Below are 25052 nucleotides of genomic sequence, written 5' to 3' on the forward strand. Positions count from 1 at the left end.
CCCCCATTATCCCGTCTCCAGGGCTGGACCAGGATCCTGGCCATGGGAGCTGGAGTCCCTCCCAGAGTCTGCGGGGCTCCCCTCTGTCCCAGGGCCCTATCAGATCTGCTCAGAAGCCTAGAGAGGAGCCCCCCTAGCGGTTTCCTCTTTCGAGGCTCCCACTGCACAGAACGGAGGCGAGGTCAGGAGTGGGAGGGTCTCGTCCAAGGCCGTGTAGTATGTTCGTGGGCTGGGGACACAATTCTCATCTTTTGGCCCAGCTCCGACGCGTGCCTGGCTCCCGGGGTGGCCGTGGGTGAAGAACAGCCCTCCTTCCTCACACACGCACTGGCTGTGGGCGAGATGCCAGGGACCCCCCACACAGCTTCTCTTATTCCTCTCAACTGCCTTGGTGGGTGGGCACCAGTGTCTCCTCCACATTAGGAAATGGAGAGCCTGAGATTAGGGCCCCAAGTGGGAGAACTGGAAACTCATGCGTCGCTGTGGCTCTGCCGCAGCCTAGCATAGGCGCAGAGCACAGGCGAGGAGCCAGCAGGATGCTGCAATGCACCTCTAGCCTTGGACCCAAGCACACCCCACGCCCCTCCCCAAGAGGCCTCCCCTTACATCACCACCACCCCAATCCCTCAGCCCACTGCCCTCATCCTGACAGCCCCAGTTCCACCCTCTCTCTTCTGGAAGTGTCTGCTGAAGGCATCAATTTCAGACGTCCCACACACTGGGAATTGGGGGCACCTTGGCCCTTCTGCCCGAGAGGGTGCCTTTGGACAAGAGTTTCTGCCCCAGGAAATGGGACACCCGTAGCTATCCACGGGCAGTTCTAGGATGACACGAGATAAAGTCTGGGCAAGGCCAGGGCCAGGGGTTTTGCTCGGAGGTCCCCCAGGCCCAGGCTGGTTCCAACCTCCCTCCCGCCTTCCTCAAAACACACCACGGTGCTGTTGGTCATGGAGCCTCTTTGGCCAGTTGGGTGCCATTGGGTGGCGAAGACCTTCTACCCATGCTGACCCGCTACAACCTGTCCCTGACTTAACAGCTTGGAGGTCCCGGGGCTGGGCTGACATCAGCCCACCCCACACCTGCTGCTCTTGTTCAGCCCAGGCTCTGCCACCAGGTCCCCTGCTCGGTCGAGTGCTTGTTCTCTCTAGACTGCAGTCCCACAAGGACAGAGTCCTTGTCTTTTTCACCAGAGCCACCCAGGGCCTGTCCCTGAGAAGGGTTTGGAGTCTGGTTTAAGCAACGATGGCTCTGGACAACTGGATTCCAAGAGGCCATTGTTTTTGGAGACTACTAAATGATATGTGCAAATGCTCACGATAGAATGCCGGGGAAAGGGCACTGATCGGTACATACTGTATGATTCCATTTATATGAAGCTCAAAACAGGCAAAGCGAGTCTCTGGTGGCCAATGTAAGCATGGACATCTCCTCTGGCTTTGGGAGGGGGTTGGCACAGGGAAGCCCAGATGCCCCATGACCAGAAATGTTCTGTCTTGATCTGGGTGGTGGTTACACGAGTATAAATATATGTCAAAAATTTTTCATGCTATGTATTTAAGATCAGTGCCCTTTTCTGTAAGTTATACCTAATTGAAGAAAAAAAAGAAGGCTAGGGCAGTGGCTCATGCCTGTAATCCCAGCACTTTTGGAGGCCATGGTGGGAGGACTGCTTGAGGCCAGGAGTTTGAGGCTACAGTAAGCCATGATTGTGCCACTGCACGCCAGCCTGGCGACAGCAGATACAAAAAGTTGAATTGCTGAACGTTTGAAGATTTGTCATGTTGTCACTTTTTCACCTTTTCCCTTTTCATCCATTAGTTCATCTTTCACCCAGGTGGGCTGTAAGTGCTGAGAAGGCAGGGACCCCATCCCAGAGTGACCTTGGTCCCCCAGGGATGCAACTGGCACCATGGGGTCTCAGAGGCAGCAATGGCCTGAGAGCCCAGCAGCTCAGGCTCAGTGCCCCACTGCACCCCATCTCCTCATCTGCTGAAATACAGCCATCCTAAGAGAAGAGACCAACACTCACTGAGCATCCACTCCTTGCCAGACACTGTGATTATCCCATGTGATTCCCGTGATGGCCCTAAGCGGGAGGAACTCTTATCCCCACTGGACAGATGGAGACACTGGAGTGCCGGGGAAGGCACGTGGGGACTTCTAGCCACATAATGGACTGAGCCGAGGAAGGCTCTCTTCTCCAGCTCCAGATACAGAAATGCTGGGGGAAAAAAATAGCACATAGCTTGAAAAAGGAAGAAAAGGGGGAAGGAAAATCCTCAGGAGGCAGCGCTGATGAGGGAATCCAAAACCAGAGGGGCCCACAGGAGCTGATGCAGAGAGGAACGCCTGTGACGGCAGGCCAAGTACAGGTTCAGGCTGAAGCTGGTTTCTTTTCTTTTTTGAGATGGAGTCTTGCTCTGTTGCCCAGGCTGAAGTACAATGGCGCAATCTCGGCTTACTGCAACCTCCGCCTCCTGGGTTCAGGTTATTCTCCTGCCTCAGCCTCCCAGGTAGCTGGCATTACAGGAGTGCGCCACCATGCCCAGCTTATTTTTGTATTTTTAGTAGAGAAGGGTTTTTGCCATGTTGGATAGGCTGGTCTCAAACTCCTGACCTCAAGTGATCCACCTACCTCGGCCTCCCAAAGTGCTGGGATTACAGGCGTGAGCCACCATGCCCGGCCAGAAGCTGGTTTCTTTTTAACAGACAGAGTCTCACTCTGTCACCCAGGCTGGAGTGGTTTGATTATTGCTCACCATAATCTTGAAATCCTGGGCTCAGGTGATCCTCCCACCTTAGCCTCCCAAGTAGCTAGGACTACAAGCATGCAGCACTGTGCCCAGCTAATTGTTTGTTTGTTTTTAGAAATGGAGGTCTCACTATGTTGCCCAGACTGTCCTCAAACTCCTGGACTCAAGCGATCCTCCCACCTCAGCCTCCCAACGCACTGGGATTACAGGCGTGAGCCACCACACCAGGCCTGCTGAAGCTGTTTTAAGGTTCACATTTTGCCTTGGAGCTATGGAAGGGATAGAGAAAGACAGTCATTCATAAGAAATGTGAATTCAAGTCCGAATCTGAGCCAGGTCTAAGTGGGGATCTGAATTTATAGTGTAAGAACTGTAAACCAAGAAATTAACATAAAAACTGGCCTAGAATTAGTTGAACCCCTAGTGTCCTGAAAACACCATGCCACGCTGTGGAAACACTTCCACGTGTGTCTCCAACAGAAAAACAAAAAACTTGGCCGGGTGCGGTGGCTCACGCCTGTAATCCCAGCACTTTGGGAGGCCGAGGCAGGCGGATCACCTGAGGTCAGGAGATCGAGACCATCCTGGCTAACACGGTGAAACCCCGTCTCTACTAAAAATACAAAAAAATTAGCCGTGCATGGTGGCAGGCACCTGTAGTCCCAGCTACTCGGGAGGCTGAGGCAGGAGAATGGTGTGAACCCGGGAGGTGGAGCTTGCAGTGAGCCAAGATCATGCCACTGCACTCCAGCCTGGGCGACAGAGTGAGACACTGTCTCAAAAAAAAAAAAAAAAAGAAAAACAAAAAACTGTTGAAGATGAGTTCACTAGTGAGAACTACAAATGACAACAAAAAGGCTGGGCACAGTGGCTCACACCTGTAATCCCAGCTCTTTGGGAGGCCAAGATGGGTGGATCACTTGAGGTTAGGAGTTCGAGATCAGCCTGGCCAACATGATGAAACCCGGTCTCTAATAAAAATACAAAAATTAGCCGGGTGTTGTGGCGCGCACCTGTAATCCCAGCTACTTGGGAGGCTGAGGCAGGAGGATCACTTGAACCTGGGTGGCGAAGATTGCAGTGAGCTGAGATCACATCACTGCACTCCAGCCTGGGCAACAGAGTGAGACCTTGTCTCTGTCTCAAAAAGAAAGTGTCAGGCCTCTGAACCCAAGCTAAACCATCATATCCCCTGTGACCTGCACATATACATCCAGATGGCCGGAAGTAACTGAAGAGTCACAAAAGAAGTGAAATTTAAATGGCCTATTCCTGCCTTAACTGATGACATTCCACCACAAAAGAAGTGAAAATGGCCGGTCCTTGCCTTAACTGATGACATTACCTTATGAAATTCCTTCTCCTGGCTCATAAAGCTCCCCCACTGAGCACCTTGTGACCCCGACTCCTGCCCGCCAGAGAACAACCCCCCTTTGACTGTAATTTTCCTTTACCTACCCGTATCTTATAAAACGGCCCCACCCGTATCTCCCTTGGCTGACTCTCTTTTCGGACTCAGCCCGCCTGCACCCAGGTGAAATAAACAGCCTTGTTGCTCACTCAAAGCCTGTTTGGTGGTCTCTTCACTCGGATGCGAGAGAAAAGAAAGAAAGGAAAGAAAGAAAGAAAGACAGGCCAGGCGCGGTGGCTCATGCCTGTAATCCCAGCACTTTGGGAGGCCAAGGCAGGCGGATCACGAGGTCAGGAGATCGAGACCATCCTGGCTAACACAGTGAAACCCCGTCTCTACTAAAAATACAAAAAATTAGCCGGGCACGGTGGTGGGCACCTGTAGTCCCAGCTACTCTGGAGGCTGAGGCAGGAGAATGGCGTGAACCCAGGAGGCAGAGCTTGCAGTGAGCCGAGATGGCGCCACTGCACTCTAGCTTGGGGGACGGAGCGAAACCCTGTCTCAAAAAAAAAAAAAAAATTAAGAAAGAATATATATATGTATATATGAAAAAATATATATATGGAAAAATATATATATATGGAAAAATATATATATATGGGAAAAGAGTGACCTATCCAACTAACACATGCAAGTAGCAGGGCTGAGGTTTCCTGCTCTGAACACTGTTTTCAGCTCTTAAATACTTTGGATGGTTCTGGGACCTTGAACATAGACACTGCCCTCATCATACCCCATCTGCACCACCTTTTTATCCCTCCATCTGTGTCCCCAAGCATACCTGGCACTAAGGAGTTGGTAAGGCAGGTGCCAATGGCCAGTACTAAGAATGGTGAAATCATGGTGCACCCCAAGACCTGCTTTATCCCTGGAGCCCAGAGATGCGATCGACTTGGGTGGGAGGGGGTGGGCTGGCAGTGGTCAGATGTTAACTGATGTTCCAATCCTAGAAATTAAAAAAAGAGAAAAAGAGGCATGTGGGGCACAGCTCTAGAGATCCTTTTTCACTCACTTATTCATTCCTTGATTCATTCAACAAGTATTCGGCGAGCACCTATTACAGACCAGGCATGGGGCTAGACATTGGGATGCCAAACCCAGCTGGTCCCTGTCTCGGGAAGCTTAACCACGCAAACAGCTGTGTCAGTGTCAATGAGTTCCATGCTGCAAAGCGGTTCCATCCCATTTCCTAAGTGAATTTCCATTTTCAATTCATCTGAAGCCCCCCACCTCCCAGAGTCCAATCTTTTGGTGCAGTGTTTCTCAAACTGGAAGGAGAGCAAGCATCTGAATCCCCCAAGGGCTTGTTACAACAGATTCCCGGCCCACCCGCAAGGCTCCGATTGTATTTCTAATAAGCTCCCAGGAGAAGCTGCTGCTTTGCGGACCACACCTTGAGAAGCCCTGTTCTACAGCACTCGGTCTTCAGCCTTTTAATTACATGTGTCCCAGGAACATCAGGGACAAAACAAAGAGCGCACCCCTTCTTTCAGGACCCCTACATTTGCTGCATTCTCTTCTAGAGCTTGTCGTTTATGGTAAGAGATATAAAAATGGTAGGAGTTACATATGTGAAAAAACTGGCTGGTAAGTGTGGCCATTTCTGGGTGGTGACATCGCAGACAACTGATTTTTCTTTTCCATTGTCTTTTCTGCATTTCCAAAATTTTCTTTTGTGCTGAGATACAGTATTATCTTTATAATTTTTTAAAATATATATATATATATTTAAAGTTGGATGTAATTGAAGAGTTTAGGTGGAAAAAAAAAAAAAAAACTGGAAGGAAATACACCAAAACATTAACTGTGGTTTTCTCTGGGTGGTAGGACTATGAATGATTATTTCCTCTTTTTTTTATTTTTTTGAATTTTCCAAGTAGCCTAAAACAAGCGTGTATTAATGGCATAAGAATGTTTTTACACTGTGGTCATCCTGTTAAATCACAAAGAACAACCCCATTGGCAGTTGAGAAATGTACTAACCCTGTTGCACATGAGTTACAAGACAAAGAATTTTAAGTGGCAAGAGTTTCACTGGGAAATGTTATTGCTTCAGCCAAAACCAAGATATGACACCATTTGTTGTGGGAAACAGCAGTAATACACACTCTACCGTTAGAAAAGTGTTGTGACAGATAAGACACTACTCTAGTCCAATTATTATAAGTAAAAATAAAATAAAACATTTTTAGAAAGTTGTTTAAAGAAAAAAGGCCAGGCACGGTGGTACATGCCCGTAATCCCAGCTACTTGGGAAGCTGAGGCTGGAGGAAGTTCGCTTGAGGCCGGGAGTTGGAGACCAGCCTGGGAAACACAGCGAGACCCTGCCTCTAAGAAAAAATTTTATATTTTAATTTTTTAAAATTTTCTTTTCTTTTTAAAAATTCTTCTCTTTGCAGTTCCAGCTCAAAGGAAAAAGATTTTTTCTTTTTCTTTTCTTTTTTTTTTTTTTTTTTGAGACGGAGTTTTGCTCTTGTTGCCCAGGCTGGAGTGCAATGGCAGAACCTCGGCTCACTACAACCTCTGCCTCCCAGGTTCAAGCAATTCTCCTGCCTCAGCCTCCCGAGTGGCTGGGATTACAGGCTTGTGCCACCATGCCCGGCCAATTTTGTATTTTTAGTAGAGACGGGGTTTCTCCATGTTGGTCAGGCTGGTCTCAAACTCCTGACCTCAGGTGATCTGCCCACCTTGGCCTCCCAAAGTGCTGGGATTACAGGTGTGAGCTGCCGTGCCCATCCAAGATTTGCTTTTAATTTAAAAATAGAGAAAAAGAAAAGAGACAGAGAGAAAAGGAAGGAAGGAAGGAAGCAAAGAAGAGAAGAGAGAAGAGAAGAGAAGAGAGAAGAGAAGAGAGAAAAAGAAACCACTACCACCAAAAGAAGGGATCTTGATTCAACCTTAAAAACACGCAAGCTGCGCTCCAGTGCCAGAAGTGAGGGCTCTGGGGTAGGGGCTGGGGGTGGCGGCGCAGAGTGGAAATTAAAAGGCAATACCCCACATCTAACATCTAACAGCACTTAACTGTGAGTGGTAGAATTTGGAATTTCAGATGATTTCTACATTTTTTTTTGTTCTACTTTACAGTTTCCAAACATTTCTACAGCAAATCCCAAAATCAGAAAAATGTTATTAACTGAATACAAAATACTAATACATTAAACTATTATTTAAAATCACTTAAAAACGAAGTCACCTCTTTCAGGAAGGCTCCAGGATGGTCACTCACTCATTCCAATATAACACCACTGAGCTTCATGCCACCTCAAACATCGCATGTACCTCCCTTTTTGAAGGTAATATAGTTCTTTCCTGGGCCATCTCAGCCGCCACACCGGGAGCTTCTAAGAGTGAGGACTTTGTCTTGTTTGTCTCTGCCCTCCTAGTGCTTGGCATAGTAAATATTTACATCAGTTGAAAGCCAGTGCCCTAAGGAAGGAGGTGGGGGGGAAGGGAAAAGCCATCCAAAATTCTCTTCTCTGTGTGTGCAGGAAAGTCCAAGAGTTCGTAAAGATGTGTAACTACTGGAAGGTCTGCTCGCTGTTGGTGGAGTGTAGACAGGCACAGCGCATGGGAAAACCAGCAGGATCTACCGAAGCTGATCATCCTACCTGTACCCTGGGACCTGTTTCTCTCCAGCAGAATGTGCACATCAGCCCTGTTTATAATGGCTTCAAAACTGCCTCCATCTACGGCAGGCTGGATAATACATTGTATGTGTTCACAACACAGAGACTACCACAGACAGCAAACAGAATGGATGATCCACAGCTCCTCACAACAACATGAATGAACCCCACAAGGTAAGCTTGAGCAAAGGAAGCTAAACCCAAGAGCACTTACAGTGTGATTCCAATGACAGAAAGTATAAAAACTAACCCAGGGCATTGGGAGACAGAACGGAGGCTCCACGTGGAGGGTATGGAAACGGGAAGGGGCTGCTGGGGTGCTGGTGCAGTCCTGTTTAGGATTCATCTGGGTGGGTGGGTGCTGGTTACACAGTGGGTTCAGCTGTCAATGTACGATACACACATTTTTCTCTACATGCGTTTTATTTCAATAAAATAAATACTACTCTTTGGGAGCTTATATGAACAATCTATAAAGGATACTGACAAAATGAAAGCAAGTCTATGTGCTGCACTCCATAGTTCATAAAGAACTTCACCATGATGTTTCACTAATCAACTATGCAGTGGACAGAAAAGGACCTATCATCTCCTTTTACAGATGAGAAAACCAAGGCTCTGGAAGAAGACTTGCCCAAGGTTACCGACAGGAAGTTGCAGAGCAGAAACCTGACCACAGGGCTCCTGATTCTGGAATTAGCAATCAGGTTACCATCAGTCACCACCTCCAGAGGGAGGGATTTCTGTTGTCCCCAAGTGTAAAATGAGGGTTCTGACATTTGACACATGGATAGATTCATGTAACCACCACCGCCACCATCAGGACCCAGAACAGCTCTGCCACCCCAAAAATCTCCCTTGCGTTCTTTATAGTTACACAATCCCCCCATCCCTAAGCCTGGGGATCCCTGATCTGTCCTCCACCACTGTGTTTTTGATAGGTATGGTATTAAATCCACAGATCCATGTGGGAGGGTTTACGTCTCTACCACACGGAGTTGCCCAGTCATGAAGACACCACGTCTCTCCACTCATTCAGTCAGAGTTCTTCGGTTTTATCAGCACTCTGTAGTCTTCAGCCTGTAGATCTTGGATATGTTTTCTTAGATTTATTCCTATGGGTTCCATCGTGTAATGGTTAGCATTCTGGACTCTGAATCCAGATTTATACCTATGAATTTTGCTTTTTGGGGAACTATTGTAAATGGCAGTGTTTCTGAGCCATATACTACCGAGCCAAGCGCGATGGCTCACACCTGTAATCCCAGCACTTTGAGAGGCTGAGGCGGGTGGATCACTTAAGGTCAGGAGTTCGAGACCAGCCTGGCCAACATGGTGAAACTCTCTCTACTAAAAATACAAAAATTAGCCGGGCATGGTAGTGTGCACCTGTAGTCCCAGCTACCTGAGAGGCTGAGGCAGGAGAATCACTTGAACCCGGGAAGCAGAGTTTGCAGTGAGCTGAGATCACACCACTGCAATCCAGCCTGGGCAACAGAGTGAGACTCCATCTCAAAAAAAAAAAAAAAAAAGAAAAAAGAAAAGAAAAAGAAAAAAGCATTCAGCCTTTCGGCGTTTGGGGTGGTCTTTTGAGGCATGAGGTGGAGACAATCAGGAACTTGTTTTTGGACATGTTGAGTTGGAGATGTCTTTTAGAAGTGGAGACACTAAGGAGGCAGCTGAATATTTGAGTCTGACATTTGAAAAAGAAGTCTGGGTTAGAGTAGAAATCTGGGAATCATAGGCACAGAGGTGGCAGTTAACACCCTGATCAAACTTGATGTGCTCACCTAGGGAGAGGGAATGGGGTCACAGAAAACAATGTGACAGAAGCCCTCAGCAAACCAGGTATTGAAAAGAATTTCCTTAATCTGATAAAGTCTTTATGCCAAGAACCTGCAGAAACCATCATACTCGCTGGAGAAAGCTTTGGCAAACTCCTTTTAACACTGGCTTATGATGGTGAGGAGCTGGGGCAGTCTCGTCCACAACTAAGGAAATGAATTAGTAAGGAGTGGTGGAGGCAATGTCTGCGTGGCAGTGGTATTAAAACTAGACGTCAAAACAGCAGCGTGGTGGAGTCTAAAGGCAGAGGACTGAGTGATGAATGTAAATAATAAAACGCAGTGTACGTAAGTGCAAACCACCCCCACGGACAGAACGCTGTGTAACGTACAAGGACACTTACAAATCCAAGGCCATATTAAGTACATTAGCATAGGGACTTCGGGGAGCTGTGGGAATGGCAGTGGGGAGGCAGGGAGCGGGGACACAGGAAAAAACGAATAAATAAAACAAGAACTGAGAGCTTATTTGGGTATGTCATATGCTAAGTGAGATAACGCATCCCACTCTCTCTGCACCGAGGATCCAAAATAGGTGAGTGAATAAAGAAAAATAAAAGTGTAGTGACCCGGGAGCTCTGAAACGCTCATCCAGCCCCACATGATTATTCTTCCGGTTATTGGTTTGTCTCTCCTCCCTGCTAGCCTGAAGCTCTGTGCGGGTAAAGACCGTCATCTTACCCATCTCTGCATCCTGAGCCCTTACACATGGTAGCAGTTCCGTAAGTGCCACCAGTTCAGGCTGGGATGCTCTGAATGTTGGCCCCAGGGATAGGCATTGAGATAGGCTTGGCCTGGAGGCAGGTGCCTTCTCCCATAGCTTCTGCTCAGGACAAGGAGGGTGTGGGGACCTGGGAAAGCCTTCAGAACCCAGAGCCTCCCTGCTGGCCCCACCCCTCGGACCCCTCCCCCGCGCAGAGGCCCCATAGCTGCTCTCTGGCAGCCCTGGAAGCGGAGGGGCCCAGTTTGGGGCTGCGGGGGCCCCGGCTGCCCACCACCCTCCGCCAATGTCTGCCAGCTTAAAATGGGGCCTCCGGGTGTGTGTCAGCCCCATCGCCACCCCCTCCCTCCCTTCTCTGCCAGGCTCCCGGCTCCTCCGTAGCCTGATTGTGCATGGCCGGTGCAGAAGCCCCAGCTAGGCTGTGACGCCAGAGGAGCAGCTACTTGGCAGTCCAGTGCAGGGGGCTGAGGAGCCAGGCAGGCCTTGGCTCTGAGGACTGACTCAGCAATCCAGGCAGAGGGCCCGGGAGCATCCTGGAGTGGGGTAAAAAGCCAGCCTTGGGCTGGGTCTCAGAAGATCTGGGGCAAATGATAGAAGAATGGGACAAACGTGTCACTACCATTTCTTAGGCCCTCATGTTCCACTCAGCCTCATGCTGTTTACATCCCTGATCTCACAATATGGATGAAGAGCCCCCATTTTGTAGCTTAGGAAACCGAGCGGAGGGTTTGGCTAGTCTTCGACCATGCGCCATTTAAGTCCAGGCTGACTCCAGGGCTCAACCTCTCCGGGCCTTGGTTTCCCCACCATGAAGAGTAAGAGAGACGAGTGCCCCGCTTGCTCCATCTCACAAGAACAAATGGAAGCTGAACGAGCTTAGGGCGGGGAATTTGGCGGGATGTGGGGGGAGTCAGGCCAGCTGAGTTCCCCTACCTGAGCGGCCTGGCCAGGCGGCAAGTGAAGAAACAAAGGAGGCCCAGGGCCAGCCCCAGGAGGAGGAGGCTGAGGGCCACCGTGAGGACCACATCCAGGATGGGGGACAGAAGGGCCATCTTGGGGCAAAAAGGGCCCCTGGGAGCAGCCACAACGCCCTGCACACACTCGGTCACACTAGCTCCAAAGCCCTGGGTCAGTGACCGTGACCCGCTTTATCCCTGGGTTAATCTTTGTGGATTAGTCAGGAGGGATGAAATGGGGTGCCACGGTGGGAGGGGGAGCAGGCTACGAAGCTCCTCTCTCCCATTTGAGCCCCGGGGGAGGGCCCGATGCTTGTTTATTCAACTTTGTTCATTCATTCCTCACTCCCAAACACCTACAGAGCACCTGCTGAGTATCTCTGTGGTAGGTTCTAGGGAAACAGTCGGGAAAGGGACAGACATAGTTTCTGTCAGCTTGGAGGTAACTGACCGGACAGTGTGGACAAAGCACCTACTGTGTGCTAGACATTGTGCCAGGTGCTCTGTGGGGTAAAAACACAGAAGGGAACCCCTTGGCTAGTAACACAGTAGGTTTTCCCCTAACAGCAGCAGCTGCTCCAGCCCATCTATGAGCCCAGAAATCTGAGTTGGTGCTTACCCCAGCCAGAGGGATGCACCCATGCTCAGAAGAAGACGAACTGCTCTTATTGAGCACCAACTGTGTACCAGGCCCCATCTGGGCTAGGGACTAGTATTCCCATTTGGAGAGAAACAGAGGCTCAGAGGTGCAATGGTGGAGTTGGGATTTAAGCCCAAATCTGCTGGTCTCCACGGCCTGTACCTCAGAACTGAGATAGCAGCAGCCTACGGAGGCTTTAGTGAAGCCCTGCCAGGCGCTGGCCTAAAGCCAGCAGTCACCCAGGAGGCAGCACACACAGGCTGGAGGTGGACGAGCTGTTGCCAGCACGGAGGGGCCTTTTCTGCTTCCAAAATTGTTTCCCCAACCCAGATCCAGTCTCTCCCAAAACATCCTATGAAGTCAGGAGAGCGGTTATGATTCCCATCTCACAGATTCAGAAACGGCCCAGAGAGGTCAAGCCACTTGGCGCATGCACAGCTGTGCACCATTAGACCAGGCCTTTTCTGATCACGCTTCCTGCCTCCTGGTACACCTCAGATCCCATGGTCCAAAATACCCAAGGTCAGGAGGAGACACTTTTACCCTCTTGGTGCCAAGGAAAGTCCCCTCTTCTTGACCCCAGAAAGGCCACTGACCTCACCATAACAGGAAAACTAATCTCGTTACTCCATTACGCCCTTTTCTTTCTCAACATTCCCGTAACTCAAATTGCGTCAGAGCCTCACAACATCCTAGTGATACTGGGAGGGTGGGGATTATTAGCCCTATTGCTAAAAGAAAAACTTCAGCTGAATTAAAAAGAGTTGCCTGCAATCCCAGTACTTGGGAGGCCGAGGTGGGTGGATCACGAGGTCAGGAGATCGAGACCATCCTGGCCAACATGGTGAAACCCCGTGTCTACTAAAAATACAAAAATTAGCTGGGCATGGTGGTGTGTGCCTATAATCCCAGCTACTCGGGAGGCTGAGGCAGGATAATCGCTTGAACTAGAGAGTTGGAGGTTGCAGTGAGCTGAGATCGCGCCACTGCACTCCAGCCCGGCAACAGAGTGAGACTCTGTCTCAAAATAAATAAAATAAAATAAAATAAAATGAAATATAAAAAAAAAATTTAAAAGAGTTTAATTGAGCAATGAACGATCTGCAAATTAGGCAGCCTCCTGAGCCAGAGTAGGCACCAGCGCAGCCACTTGGTAGAAGAAGATTTATGGACAGAAAAGGAAAGTGAGGTACAGAAGACAGAAGTGAGGTGCAGTCAGATTGGTTACAGCTTAGCACTTGTCATTTGAACACGGTTTGAACAGTTGGATTGGCTAAAACTTGGTAATTGGTGGCTGGGCATGGTGGCTCACTCCTGTAATCCCAGCACTTTGGGAGGCTGAGGAGGGTGGATCACCTGAGGTCAGGAGTTCGAGACCGGCCTGGCCAACATGAAACCCTGTCTCTACTAAAAATACAAAAATTAGCTGGGCATGGTGGCAGGCGCCTGTAATCCTAGCTACTTGGGTGGCTGAGGCAGGAGAATCGCTTGAACCCGGGTGGTGGAGGTTGTAGTGAGCTGAGATTACAATGTTGCACTCCAGCCTGGGTGACAGAGTAAGACTCTGTCTCAAAAAAAAAAAAAAACCCAAAACTTGGTGATTGGCACAAGTGTAGGCTATAGTCTGTTTACACCTCTATTTCTTATAGTTTACAATGTAGAGAAACCGTTAGGCTGAACTTAAAATATGTAAGAAGGCAGCATTAGGCTAGATTTGATATAATAATTCCCTTCTTTTAGTTATTTTTTAAATTTTGAGACATTGACCAAAATTTGAGTCACTGATGTCACTATCACCATTGTAAATGTACTTATTTGGTCTCGAAACCCACTGGGAAACAGTAGGACAGTGGGTTTTGTAAGGTGGGAATAAAGACTTTAGGTTATTTTTTTTAAGGGTTAGAGGGTATTTTTTTTTAACGTTGGAATGTCCTGTTTACAAGAAAAAAAAAAAAAACAAAGCCTGGTTTTAGCATTTATGTGTTCTTTTTAAAGTTTTAGTTTGATGATATCACATTTAGCACAAGTGACTCTATTTAGGTTTCATCTGGTCTGTTGGGGCCTAGTGTATGCGTTTAGTCCAAAACAGTAGCCTCTCATAATTTTGTTTTTATTTTGAGACAGTTTCACTTTGTCACCCAGGCTGGCATGCACTGGCACGGTCTTAGCTCACTGCAACCTCCGCCTTCCAGGTTCAAGCGATTCTCGTGCCTCAGCCTCCTGAGTAGCTGGGACTATAGGTGCATGCCAGCATGCCCAGCTGATTTTTTGTATTTTTTAGTAGAGATGGGGTTTCACCATGTTGCCCAGGCTATTCTTGAACTCCTGAGCTCAGGCAATCCACCTGTCTCGGCCTCCCAAAGTGCTAGGATTGCAGGTGTGAGCTACCACGCCCAGCTCATAATTTTGTTTCAAAATTCCCCCTTTTTGGTCAGGTTGTCACTTACGTGAGAGTGTGACCCAAACTTAGGGCCTTAGCGCCACTCTCAGTCACCACATTTTGAAACCAAGGCCTAGCAGTGAAGTCACTGGGTCAGCTGTCACACAGCCAGCAAATCTGATCAAAGCTCAAGCTCCACCACTTCCCAGGTGTGTGATGCTGGATCAGTCCCTGCACCTCTGAAACTGTTTCCTTTGGCGTCTAACATTGGTTTTCCATTCAAGAACTACGGTGCACCAGGTGCTGACTGTGACACACCCGACCTACTGTGTCTTCATTAACAACCCTAAGAGTGAGACAGAGCCGTCCCCCTTTACAGGTGAGAAAATGGAGGTCCACTTGTCCATGGTGAAGATGGCCCAGGGTCACATCGATGGCAGGTACTGGGCTAGTCCCTGCACAGGCCTCCACATGGGACCTACCCAGGGACATCCCTGTGCCAAGCTCTCTTCACCTCAGCTCAGCAGGGGGCCTTCCCCACCCAAGCCCACCCAGCTCCCAGGCCTGCTCCAAGGACACCCTCCAAGGCTCTACCATGCAGCCTAATAAACTGATGTGCCCCCAGGGAGCATCAGCTGGTATGCCCCAGCTTGTACCTGGCAGGACTCACAGGGTCAGGTATTTGCCCTTAGGAAGCCCCCGGTCTAGAGCACACAGCCCCAGACTGTCTGGGCTGGGAAGGTCTTTTGTGATTTCCCAAATGCCCAGAACTACAAAAATATCACTTGAGGTGCTTATGGAAAAAGTCTTATTCCCAAGTGGTTACCTTGGGAGGAGGATTGACAAGGCAGTGCATGAAGGAACTTCCTGGGGCAATGGAAATGTTTTGTTTTGTTTTTTTTCAGATGGAGTTTCACTCTTGTCGCCAAGGCTTTACAGCCTTGCATTACAGTCTGTAATTGCATTACAGTCTGTAAAGCCTTGCTTTACAGTCGCCATTGCATTACTGCAATGGCGCGATCTCGGCTCATGGCAACCTCCACCTCCCAGGTTCAAGTGGTTCTCATGCCTCAGGCTCCCGAGTAGCTGGGATTACAGCGTTTCTGCCCAGCCCGTCTTTATCATGACCTGAGAGGTAGTTAAACGTGTGTATATTTATGAAAAGTTGTCGAGGGGCTAATCGTCTCTACCCTGTCTGTTTCGTGAGGTTTTTGGGGAGGAGCTGATGAGATTTCAATAAAGGGAGTGTTGGGGAAAAAAAGGGTTTAGTGGAGGGATGTGACTATATTCAAGTTTAAAAGGAGAGATTAGAGAGACATAACAGCCCCCTAAATAAATTCGTACTTCTCCTATTCCAGACCTACTCGGTCAGAATCTCCCAGGTCAGAGCCTGGGAAGCTGTTTTTTATTTTTTGTTTTGAGTCAGGATCTTACTCTGTCGCCCAGGCTGGAGTACAGTGGCACGATCATAGTTCACTACAGCCTTAAGTGATCCTCCTGCCTCAGCCTCCCAAGTAGCTGGGACTACAGGCACACATTACCACATTTGGTTAATGTTTACATTTTTAAAATAAAGGTGGGGTCTCACTATGTTGCCCAGGCTAGTCTTGAACTCCTGGGTTCAAGTGATCCTCCTGCCTCAGCCTCCCAAAATGCTTGGATTACAGGTATAAGCCACTGTGCCCAGCTGGAAGCTGTATTTTTTGTTGGGGGGGATTGCAGGGATGGAGTCTTGCTCTGTCACCCAAGCTGGAGTGCAGTAGCGTGATCTCAGCTCACTGCAACCCCCGCCTCCAGAGTTCAAGAGATTCTCATGCCTTAGCCTCCCTAGTAGCTGGGATTGCAGGCCCGCCACTATGCCCGGCTAATTTTTGTTTTTAGTAGAGACAGGGTTTCACAATGTTGGCCAGGCTGATCTTGAACTCCTGGCCTCATGTGATCTGCCCGCCTCGGCCTCCCAAAGCGCTGGGATTACAGGCGTGAGCCACTGCGCCTGGCTGGAAGCTATATTTTTAACAAGTCATTTTCTGAGCAGATTCATTTGGGAAACTTTGTCTTAGAGATCATCCCATTGTCCAAATGGGAAGACTAAGGCCTAAAGAGGAGGAAAGCCTTGCCCGGTGAGAGGAACCACTATAAGCAGACCCTGCATCTCTCAGCTGCTCCCCACCAGAGACACACCTAGGGAACTGTGTCAGCTTGGAGCCGGCATCCCCTAGCCTGTCAGCTGGGCCTTCTGGGCTCTTCCAAGGAGCTGTGGCTGGAGAGGAGTGCTGAGTCGCCCTTGTGTCCCTGGTGGGCATGAGGAATGAGGCAGGGGCTGGGGGGCACCTGCATAGCTGCCTAGGGAGGGAGCCCTGCTGAAGACCAGCCCAGTAACATTTCAGCTGCAGAGTCATAGGGAAGGGACATGGAATTCCTCTCTCCGCCAAGCCCAGCATCTCTGGCAAGACTTGCTGGCCAGGACTGTATTCATTACTGAAGGAAGTTATTTATGGCTGTCATGAAGAGCTGGATGAAGTGCTTGGGCAGGAATATGTGGTGGTTTCAGAGTGGGCTGTAGGTCAGATCCAAGGAAGGACTTCCCTAGAGGGCAGTGGGCCAGTGCTGGGGATTATAGTAAGGCTCAGACTTCTAGCCGTTGACGGCACCCCATCCTAGCAGGAAACAGACGTGGAAGTACCCCAGAGGCCTGGTGCCAAGCCAATGCATCTTTAGGGCTTTGATGAGAACCCAGCTGTCCCCTGAGCGCTCCCAGCCTCAACACCTCTGCACTCTGTGCTTCCCAGACTAGAATATTCCATGCTGTCCAACCAATGAATCCCTCCCCCTGCCCTCTCCCTACACTACCCCAGCCCAGACAGCAGTTTCGGCTCCTCCCCAAGCTCCCAGAACCCAGTGCCATGAAGCCCTTGGTGAAATTAATCAGAGCCTTAGAGAATCATGGGTTGTCACCCTCTCGCCATGGTGAGCTCCTAGGGAACTGGAACCCCGCTCTGCTGATGGCAGCAGCCCTGTGGCTGGCAGAGGCTGGCACAAGAAGGGCGGCCAGGGAATGTCGCTAGGTGGAAGGATGATGGGGTCAGAGGGTGGGTGGCTGAAGAGACAGCTCAGCAGCAGTGAAGATGGATGCTGGAGCCAGGCTGCCTGGGTTCTGACCCTGCCTCTGCCCCTCACCAGCTGGGCAGCTCAGGGCAGGTGACCTCACCCCTCCACACCTAATAGAAGCCACTGCATTGTCGTAAGGATGCCTTCATACACACAAGGGTGTAAAACGGAGGCTGGGATGTGGTAGGTCCTGAGTGAATGTCAGTCAGGAGCTAGGGTTATGGGGAGGGGGAGCAAATGAGGTGGATGGACTGCGGGGCAGAGATGGGCAGGTGGGGCAGATGAGGGGCTGGAGCAGAGAATGGATGGACCCTTCCCCGCCCACTCGGTCAAGCCGCCATGTGCTTTGGGATTTCCCAGAGACCTGTTCACCTGGATGGCCACAGGCAGTCCTTCCAGCTCTAAGACTCTAGAACCCAGAAGCTCACCTGCCTGCTGAGTACTTTCCCTTCGAGGGGCATGTTCTTAAGCGGCAGAGGTCCTGTTCTTACAGTCAAAGGGCTCCCATCTCCAGAGAGAACCAGATCTCTCTCTCCCTCACACACTCACTTGGGAAGAAAGGAGTAACCTGCCAGGTAGCCTGACACTTCCTTTCCGTCTTGAAGGGGAGAGAGAGAAAGTCTAGGACAGGGTATGGGCCAGAAGTATCCGTGGGGGTGGGTCAAGCACCAGGCTAGAAGGATGATGGGGTTGAGATGAGCAGAGAGAGAGAGGACACTCCCAGCGGGACCTGAGTGTTTAAAGGCAAGGAGGCAGGAATGTCCGGAGTTTGGAGTTCAGGGAGAAAGGCATGAGCAAGCGGCTTGCATTCAGGACAGAGGGGCAGCCTGGACCCACCACAAAGGGCTCTGCTCCCCAAGCACAGCCTGATGGAGAGCAGGCCCTCTGCATGCCTCATCTCACTACATGCCCCATTGCCAGCCCCATTTTACAGGCGAGGAGGGTGAGGCTCTGACTGTCTGTCACTTACTCAAGGCCACACAGCAGAGCTGGAATTAGAAACCCTGAGGGTCTGGGTTCAGAGAAGCCAAAGCTTCTCTGGGGGTCCCTGAGGCTCCAGGACGGTCATGATGCCCCAAACCAACTCTGTGGGCAGAGGACTGAAGCCAGAGGACTGGTGGCAGGAGAGACAGCAGCAGGGAGGCGCAGTAGGGAGATTGCAGGGGAGGGAGATAGCGGGGCCCAGAGACACCCTGCCTGGGGCCTGCAGTGCCCAGGCAGGGGTGAGGGGCAGGGCATGGCTGCTTTGCAGGCACCCAGCCTTCTGCCATGCCACGGAAAGGACATGTTCTGCTCCAGGCCACCTCACTCTGTGCCAGGCCTAGATGCCAAGTACAAAAAGCGGTGGGGGAGGGTGGCGCACGCACCGCATCTGCGGTGTTCGCCAACCACCTCCTCCAGCACTTCTCTCAGCCCTCTGCAGGGGGAGCCTCCCTGGTACTAGGAGACATGGCCGTCCCATCCCTGCTCTCACAAAACAACAAGAAAAGGAAGGCACAGGCTGGGCGCGGTGGCTCAAGCCTGTAATCCCAGCACTTTGGGAGGCAGAGGTGGGCAGATCACGAGGTCAGGAGATCGATACCATCCTGACTAACACGGTGAAACCCTGTCTCTACTAAAAATATACAAAAAATTAGCCGGGCGTGGGGCGGGCACCTGTAGTCCCAGCTACTCGGGAGGCTGAGGCAGGAGAATGGCATGAACCTGGGAGGTGGAGTTTGCGGTGAGCCGAGATCGTGCCACTGCGCTCCAGCCTGGGTGACAGAGTGAGACTCCATCTCAAGAAAAAAAAAAAAAGAAAAAGAAAAGGAAGGCACAGAGAGGGTACACAACCTCCCCAGTGTCACACAGCACATCAGGAGTAGGGATAGGTCTCCCCACCAACCAGCTGCAGATTTTGGGGACAATTACTGGAAAAGCAAGGCAGTGTTCAAGGCGCAGCATGGATGCCAATGTCTTGGACTTCCATACATTAGTGATTTGTGGCAACTGATGAAAATATTTCAAACTGAGACTATTTTCGAAAAATCCTATTTTACATATTTTGTCATTGTATTCATAAGATTAATAACAAACCTTTTCATAGACCTTACCATGTGCCAGGCATTGTTCTAAACACTTTACCTATATTAACTCACTTGATCCCCACAACAACCTTCAAGGTAAGCACTATTATTATCCCCATTTTACAGATGACAAAACAGAAGCACAGAGAGGTTAAGGAGCATGCCCAAGGTCACACAGCCAGTAAGTGGGTGAGCCAGAATTCAACCTTACTTGGGGATGTTTCTGTCTCCCAGGACTAAGCATAAACTCCTCAAACAGGAGGCAAGACTGGAAACAAACCACCATTTGCCCTCTCTGCAATATGTACATTACACATACACATTATACTTTTGCAGATGAAGGGATTGTGTGCAGCTGCTGTTTGATTCACACTCACTACACTCTGTTCCCAAATGTTATTTTATTGTATCTGCACCATGGTTCCCAGTGGGAGGGCTTCCTGTAATCATAACTTTACCGGAGAGGTGAGGTGACTTGCCGGAGGTCACACAGCAAGAGAATGTCACATCTAGGGTCCAAATCTGTTCTGATCTTTGCACAGTATCTTGTAGCCAGCCCTGCAGTGGAACTCACTTGGGGCTTGCAGTGGCAGGGAGGGGAGGATCCCAGATTCAAGACCTGGCTCTGCCCCTGGCCAGGTGGGCTCACCCTGGACACCCCCACCCACAATCCCCTCCTTCAGCTCATCCTCAAGACAGGGCATTGGCCAATCCCGGCTCTCCCCACTCCCCTCCCCCTAGCAGAGGATGTGTCCATTGTGCAGATGGCCCCACACAGGCCCTGTGAGAGGAGGCTGAGGAGGCGCCGGGCTGTGGGAAAAGGGACAATGAACTTGTAGCTTGCTGGGCAGCGGCCAGCACAAGCCGATTCCCTGGGTGGCGGGCGCAGAGGGCTCAGATCAGAGGAGGAAGGACGCGGGTGTTCCCAGAGACAGTGCTCAGGGCAGCTGGGCTCCAGATAACAGCGTTCCTCGCATTCCCAGAGGACGCTCCAGCCAGCCACAGAAGGCTCCGGTGGCTTTTGCGTTTGATCTCCGCGGCGACCTTGGGACATAGCAGGGCAGGGCTGACGCCGAGAGCCCCAGACAGGAAACTGGGGCCTATGGAGGTGAGGTCCCACCCAAGGGCAAGCAGCTCAGCAGGCCCCCATTGACCTTGGGCACATCACCTCACCCATCAAATGGGGACCATCCTGGTGAGAACCTACGTCACTGGAGGAACAAGAATTCAGTGAGACAATAAACAAGGAGAGAAAGACCCAGGGCCTGGTACACATTAAACAATAGGTGTTAGCCAGAAGTAACAGTGATCACGAGTGTGCCGGGCACTGCTCTAAGCGCTTTACACGCAAATCCATCTGGTCCTCACACCAACGCCCTCATTGCTCCCAGTGTACAGAAAAGTCAAGGAACTTGGCCAAGGTCACATAGCTACTAACAGGACCCAAAGAGGAAGAGGGAGAAACTCTATGGAGCAACTACTACACGCCGGGGGATTTTCACCCAGTCTTCGAATTCCAGTGAAGTGCAAATGATCAGCTCCGGCCCAGGAGGAAAAACCAAGGCTCAGAAACAGGAGGGAGGTTCACGATCACAAAGCAACCGCGTGGGAGGTGCAGTGTACGTGCCACCCCCATCTCAGTCACATGCCAGGACAACCTCAGTCACCAATGGCAGAGCTCGTGCCTCAGCCATCCCAGGCACAGCCCTGCCTCAGTGAGGCTGCATGAGCTCACTCTGCTGGGGTGTAGGGGGATGGCGGCGGGCGGGGGGGGTTCTGGCAATGAGAGCTGCAGGAAGCCATGCCTGGCTGCTGCCCTGTGGCTGGTCCTCATGTCATGCTGCTCTCTCAGCTCCCTGTGGACTTTCCCGTGATCGCAGCTTCCTGGGGGCCTCTTGTATCTAGACAGAGTGCCCACTCCACAAAGGGAGGGACTTTAGTCACGTTGGCCTCTCCCTCCTGGGTCAGCTCCTCTGGGTTTATAATTCTGCACAGAGAGGCTGAGATCCGTGGGGGCAGCCCAGGGTTACAAGTCAGAGTCCTCGCTGAATATTCAAGGGCTGTTTCCTTGGCTGTAGAGCAGGGATAAAAAGCTCCATTCTGCCTCCGGTATCAGCGTCTTAGAAGGGAAGGAACCTTGCAAATCAAAAGGTACAATGCAGAAGTTTCTACGGCTCTCCACTGCGCTCCCTCTGGTGAGTGGAGTGGACATCTACTGTCATTTTTGGCCACACAGAGTCTGTTTCTCCTTCCTAACAATACCACCAAGTTTCCTTGGGAAGGGACCCTCCCCCTTTCAGCCTGGTTTGGGTGGGACTGATCCCGCCTCCAGCTCCAGGTGGACCCTGACTGGCTCCAGCTGGAAGACTCTCTCTGCCTGCTGGTTTATGAGGGTGTGAAGTGGTGGGGAAGGGCACTTTGTATAGCCTGAAGAGGAAGCAACCTCTCAGAGATGGACTAGAGAAAGGTAGAGACCTTGAGTCTTTGATACCACCACTTGGGCTCCTAGATGCAGCCATGCCTGAAGCCTTCCTCTGAACATCCTGGCTACATGAGCCAATTAATATCCCCATTGTGTGTCTTGGCTTTTCTGTTACTTGGAACACAGAGTCTGACCTCAGAACTGCAGCTCAGCCAGTTTTTCTCAGCCGCTTAGATTGTGAGCAACCAAATCAGGTCATTCATATTCTGCCAGCTGTTTCTGCCAGAGGAAAAATCTTGCAAACAAGCTAAAGCTGACAAGTTTCAAGTATGTGGTAATGTAAGAGTCCAACTTCCTACAAGTCACTTTCTACTTGGAATCTATAAACTTGTAGAATTACAGAAAGTTTTGGGGCTGGACTTGCCTAATAGCCCTGCAGGACTCAGATCCTCACTTTCTGACAGGTTCTTGTCCATTGAGGTTTACAACCCTTTGACCACCAGGTTCCATGCATCTATTGTGTGCCAGCCCTGTGACAGGACCTGCAGGTACAAGCTCTGCCTTCCAGGCCCTTCAGTTTGGTAATGACTGGTTATAATTCACCTTTCTAGTAGGTTTTACACAAAAGGCCCCGGAGGGGGAATACCACTACACCCATTTCAGAGGAGAAAGTAGAGACTCAGCAAGGTGAAGTGACTTGCCCTAGGTCCCTCTGCTAAACAGGAGCAGGGCCAGGCCATGTCTCCAGATCTGCCTGGGCCCAGTGCTACTGCTTTTTCTCCTAGTCATTGGAGTGGAGTGGAGTGGGCTGGGGCTATCATTTCTTTGAGAGAGTTTGTTCCACTCAGGAGCAGTCAGAGTGGTTTAAAAAGCTAAAGAAAACGAGAAAGCTAAGTGTCATGAGCTTCCTTTCTGCCTGAATGTCTTGACTTCTTCAGAAGCCCCAGTATTTGGCCCGTCCAGCTTCACTCTCCTTTCTTTTTTTTGAGACAGGGTCTTGCTCTGTCACTCAGGCTGAAGTGCAGTGACACGATCCTAGCTCACTGCAGCCTCAACCTCCCGAGCTCAAACGATCCTCTTGCCCCAGCAAGAGACCAAGTAGCTGGGACCACAGGCGCACAGCACCACGTTCGGCTGGTTATTTTATTTTTAGTAGAGACAAGGTCTCGCTATGTTGCCCAGACTGTCTCAACCTCCTAAGCTCCAGCAATCCTCCTGCCTCAGCCTCCCAAGGTGCCGGAACTCCCGGGGTGAGGCCCCACACCCAGCCAAACTTCCCTCTCCTATAGGGCTCGCTGCTTGCAGGCTATGGCCAGAGAGGAAACCAGCACCACCCTGAAATCCAGACCCCAAATGCTTTCATGGGAGACCTCGTCACCCCAAGTGAGCTGTCCCAGCCTCTCTCAGGCGTCTGCCCTATGTCTCTAAGATCCAGCCAACCTTGACTAAACACCCTCTATGCCCTAGGGCTTTCCCTATATGTTATTCAACCAACATTCGCTGGAACACTGTTGACTAAGCAGCCACAATATGCCAGGGGCTGTTCTAGGTGCTGAACGTAACAGCCCAAATCCCTGTCAGTGTGGCAGGCAGACAACAAGGAAGTAAGTAAAAGCAATAGAACGCCAGGTGGCGGTAAGTACAGCGGGGAGAAAGAAGGCAGGGAGGAGGACAGGGAGGTTTGCAGTTTTAAATAGAGAGATCAGAGAAGGTCTCACCAAGCCATCATTTCACTGTGGCCTTGCAATGATCCCACACAGGCCAAAACGTGATTCCCAAATCCCAGATAAGGAGGGATAGGGTTTCAGGATAACTCTCGAGTCCATGCTTGTCAATACAACCAGCGCAACTGGATTCTTGCCCAGGGCCTCCTCTCTCCCTCGCGCCCTCTCCCCTAACTCTACCAAGTCGTACTAGCAGCCCTTTTGCAGATGAAGAAACTGAAACCACAAACCCAGACCCTCAAGAGTACACCAGGGTGAGGGACAGCGGTGGGGGGCTAGAGTTCTGCCCTAGAGCTGCCCTCTGGACCTGCCTCTTGACAAAGCCCACATCCGCTACCCTAGGCTTCAGTCTCCAGCCTCAGCTCTGGGCTTGTTGAAACTCAGTCCTCCTCTTTGCTGACTCCGTGTCCTCCCAGAATCCTCCTCCCTTTCCCAGAGCCCCTTTGGCTGTCTATCTCAGGTCATATGAGCCCCAAATTGTCCAAACCACCCTTTGTTCTGCCTCCTCAATTAACTTCTGGCTTATCACTAAGGCCACATTTGCGTGAAACTACAACAGGCATCTTGCATATGGCCAAGGGCGGACAGTCAGAATATACATGTAAGGTCCAGGTGTGGTGGCTGACACGTGTAATCCCAGCACTTTGGGAGGCCAAGGCAGGAGGACTGCTTGAGCCCAGGATTTGAAGACCAGCCTGGGGAACATGGCGAAATCCTGTCTCTACAAAAATTAGCCAGGCATGGTGGCACGCACCTGTAGGCCCAGCCACTCAGGAGGCTGAGACTGGAGGATCGCTTCAGCCCAGGAGGTCTAGGCTGCAGTGATCCGAGATTGCGCCACTGCACTCCAGCCTGGGAGACTTCTCACTGTGCTTTCCCATCTGCCTGTATTTGGTAATCTCCCAAGGCCCAGTCTAATCTTCTTCTTCATTTTTTTTTTTTTTTTTTTTTTTTTTGAGACAAGAGTTTCACTCGTCACCCAGGCCAGAGTGAAATGGCGTGATCTTGGCTCACTGCAAACTCCACCTCCAAGGTTCAGGCGATTCTCCTGCCTCAGCCTCCTGAGTAGCCGGGATTACAGGTGCCCACCACCACACCTGGCTAATTTCTGTATTACTAGTACAGATGGGGGTTTCACCATGTTGGCCAGGCTGATCTCGAACTCCTGACCTCAGGTGATCCACCCACCTCAGTCTCCCAAAGTGCTGGGATTACAGGCGTGAGCCACCGCGCCCAGCCCCAGTCTAATCTTCTGAATAGTGTGGCATGGTGGAAAGACCTTGGTCTTGTGGGAGGTGGACCTGGGGTTAAGTCGTGGCTGTGTAGCTTTGAAAGCAACTTTGGGGCTTCAGGTTCCTTATCCATAAAAACAAGGTTGGTCATCCTCACCTTGCAGGGTTG

The 25052-nt window shown here is 50.6% G+C and overlaps 1 protein-coding gene across 5 annotated transcripts in view; it reads right to left on the reverse strand.

Moving 5' to 3' along the window:
* The window catches only part of ALPL (alkaline phosphatase, biomineralization associated), a 68596-nt gene that overhangs the window by 19041 nt on the left and 24503 nt on the right, over positions 1 to 25052 (reverse strand). For 4 of the 5 annotated variants that reach the window (XM_054546740.1, XM_054546741.1, XM_054546743.1 and 1 more), the window contains exon 2: positions 4946 to 5110. The exons of the other annotated variant lie outside the window; for it this stretch is intronic. In XM_054546740.1, the coding sequence (XP_054402715.1) occupies positions 4946 to 5006 (61 nt within the window). In that variant the 5' untranslated portion in view covers positions 5007 to 5110. The remainder of the gene's footprint in view (positions 1 to 4945; positions 5111 to 25052) is intronic. 5 annotated transcript variants of the gene reach the window in all.

The sequence above is a fragment of the Pongo abelii genome, chromosome 1 (assembly GCF_028885655.2).
Source record: "Pongo abelii isolate AG06213 chromosome 1, NHGRI_mPonAbe1-v2.0_pri, whole genome shotgun sequence".
Classification (NCBI taxonomy): Eukaryota; Metazoa; Chordata; class Mammalia; order Primates; family Hominidae; genus Pongo; species Pongo abelii.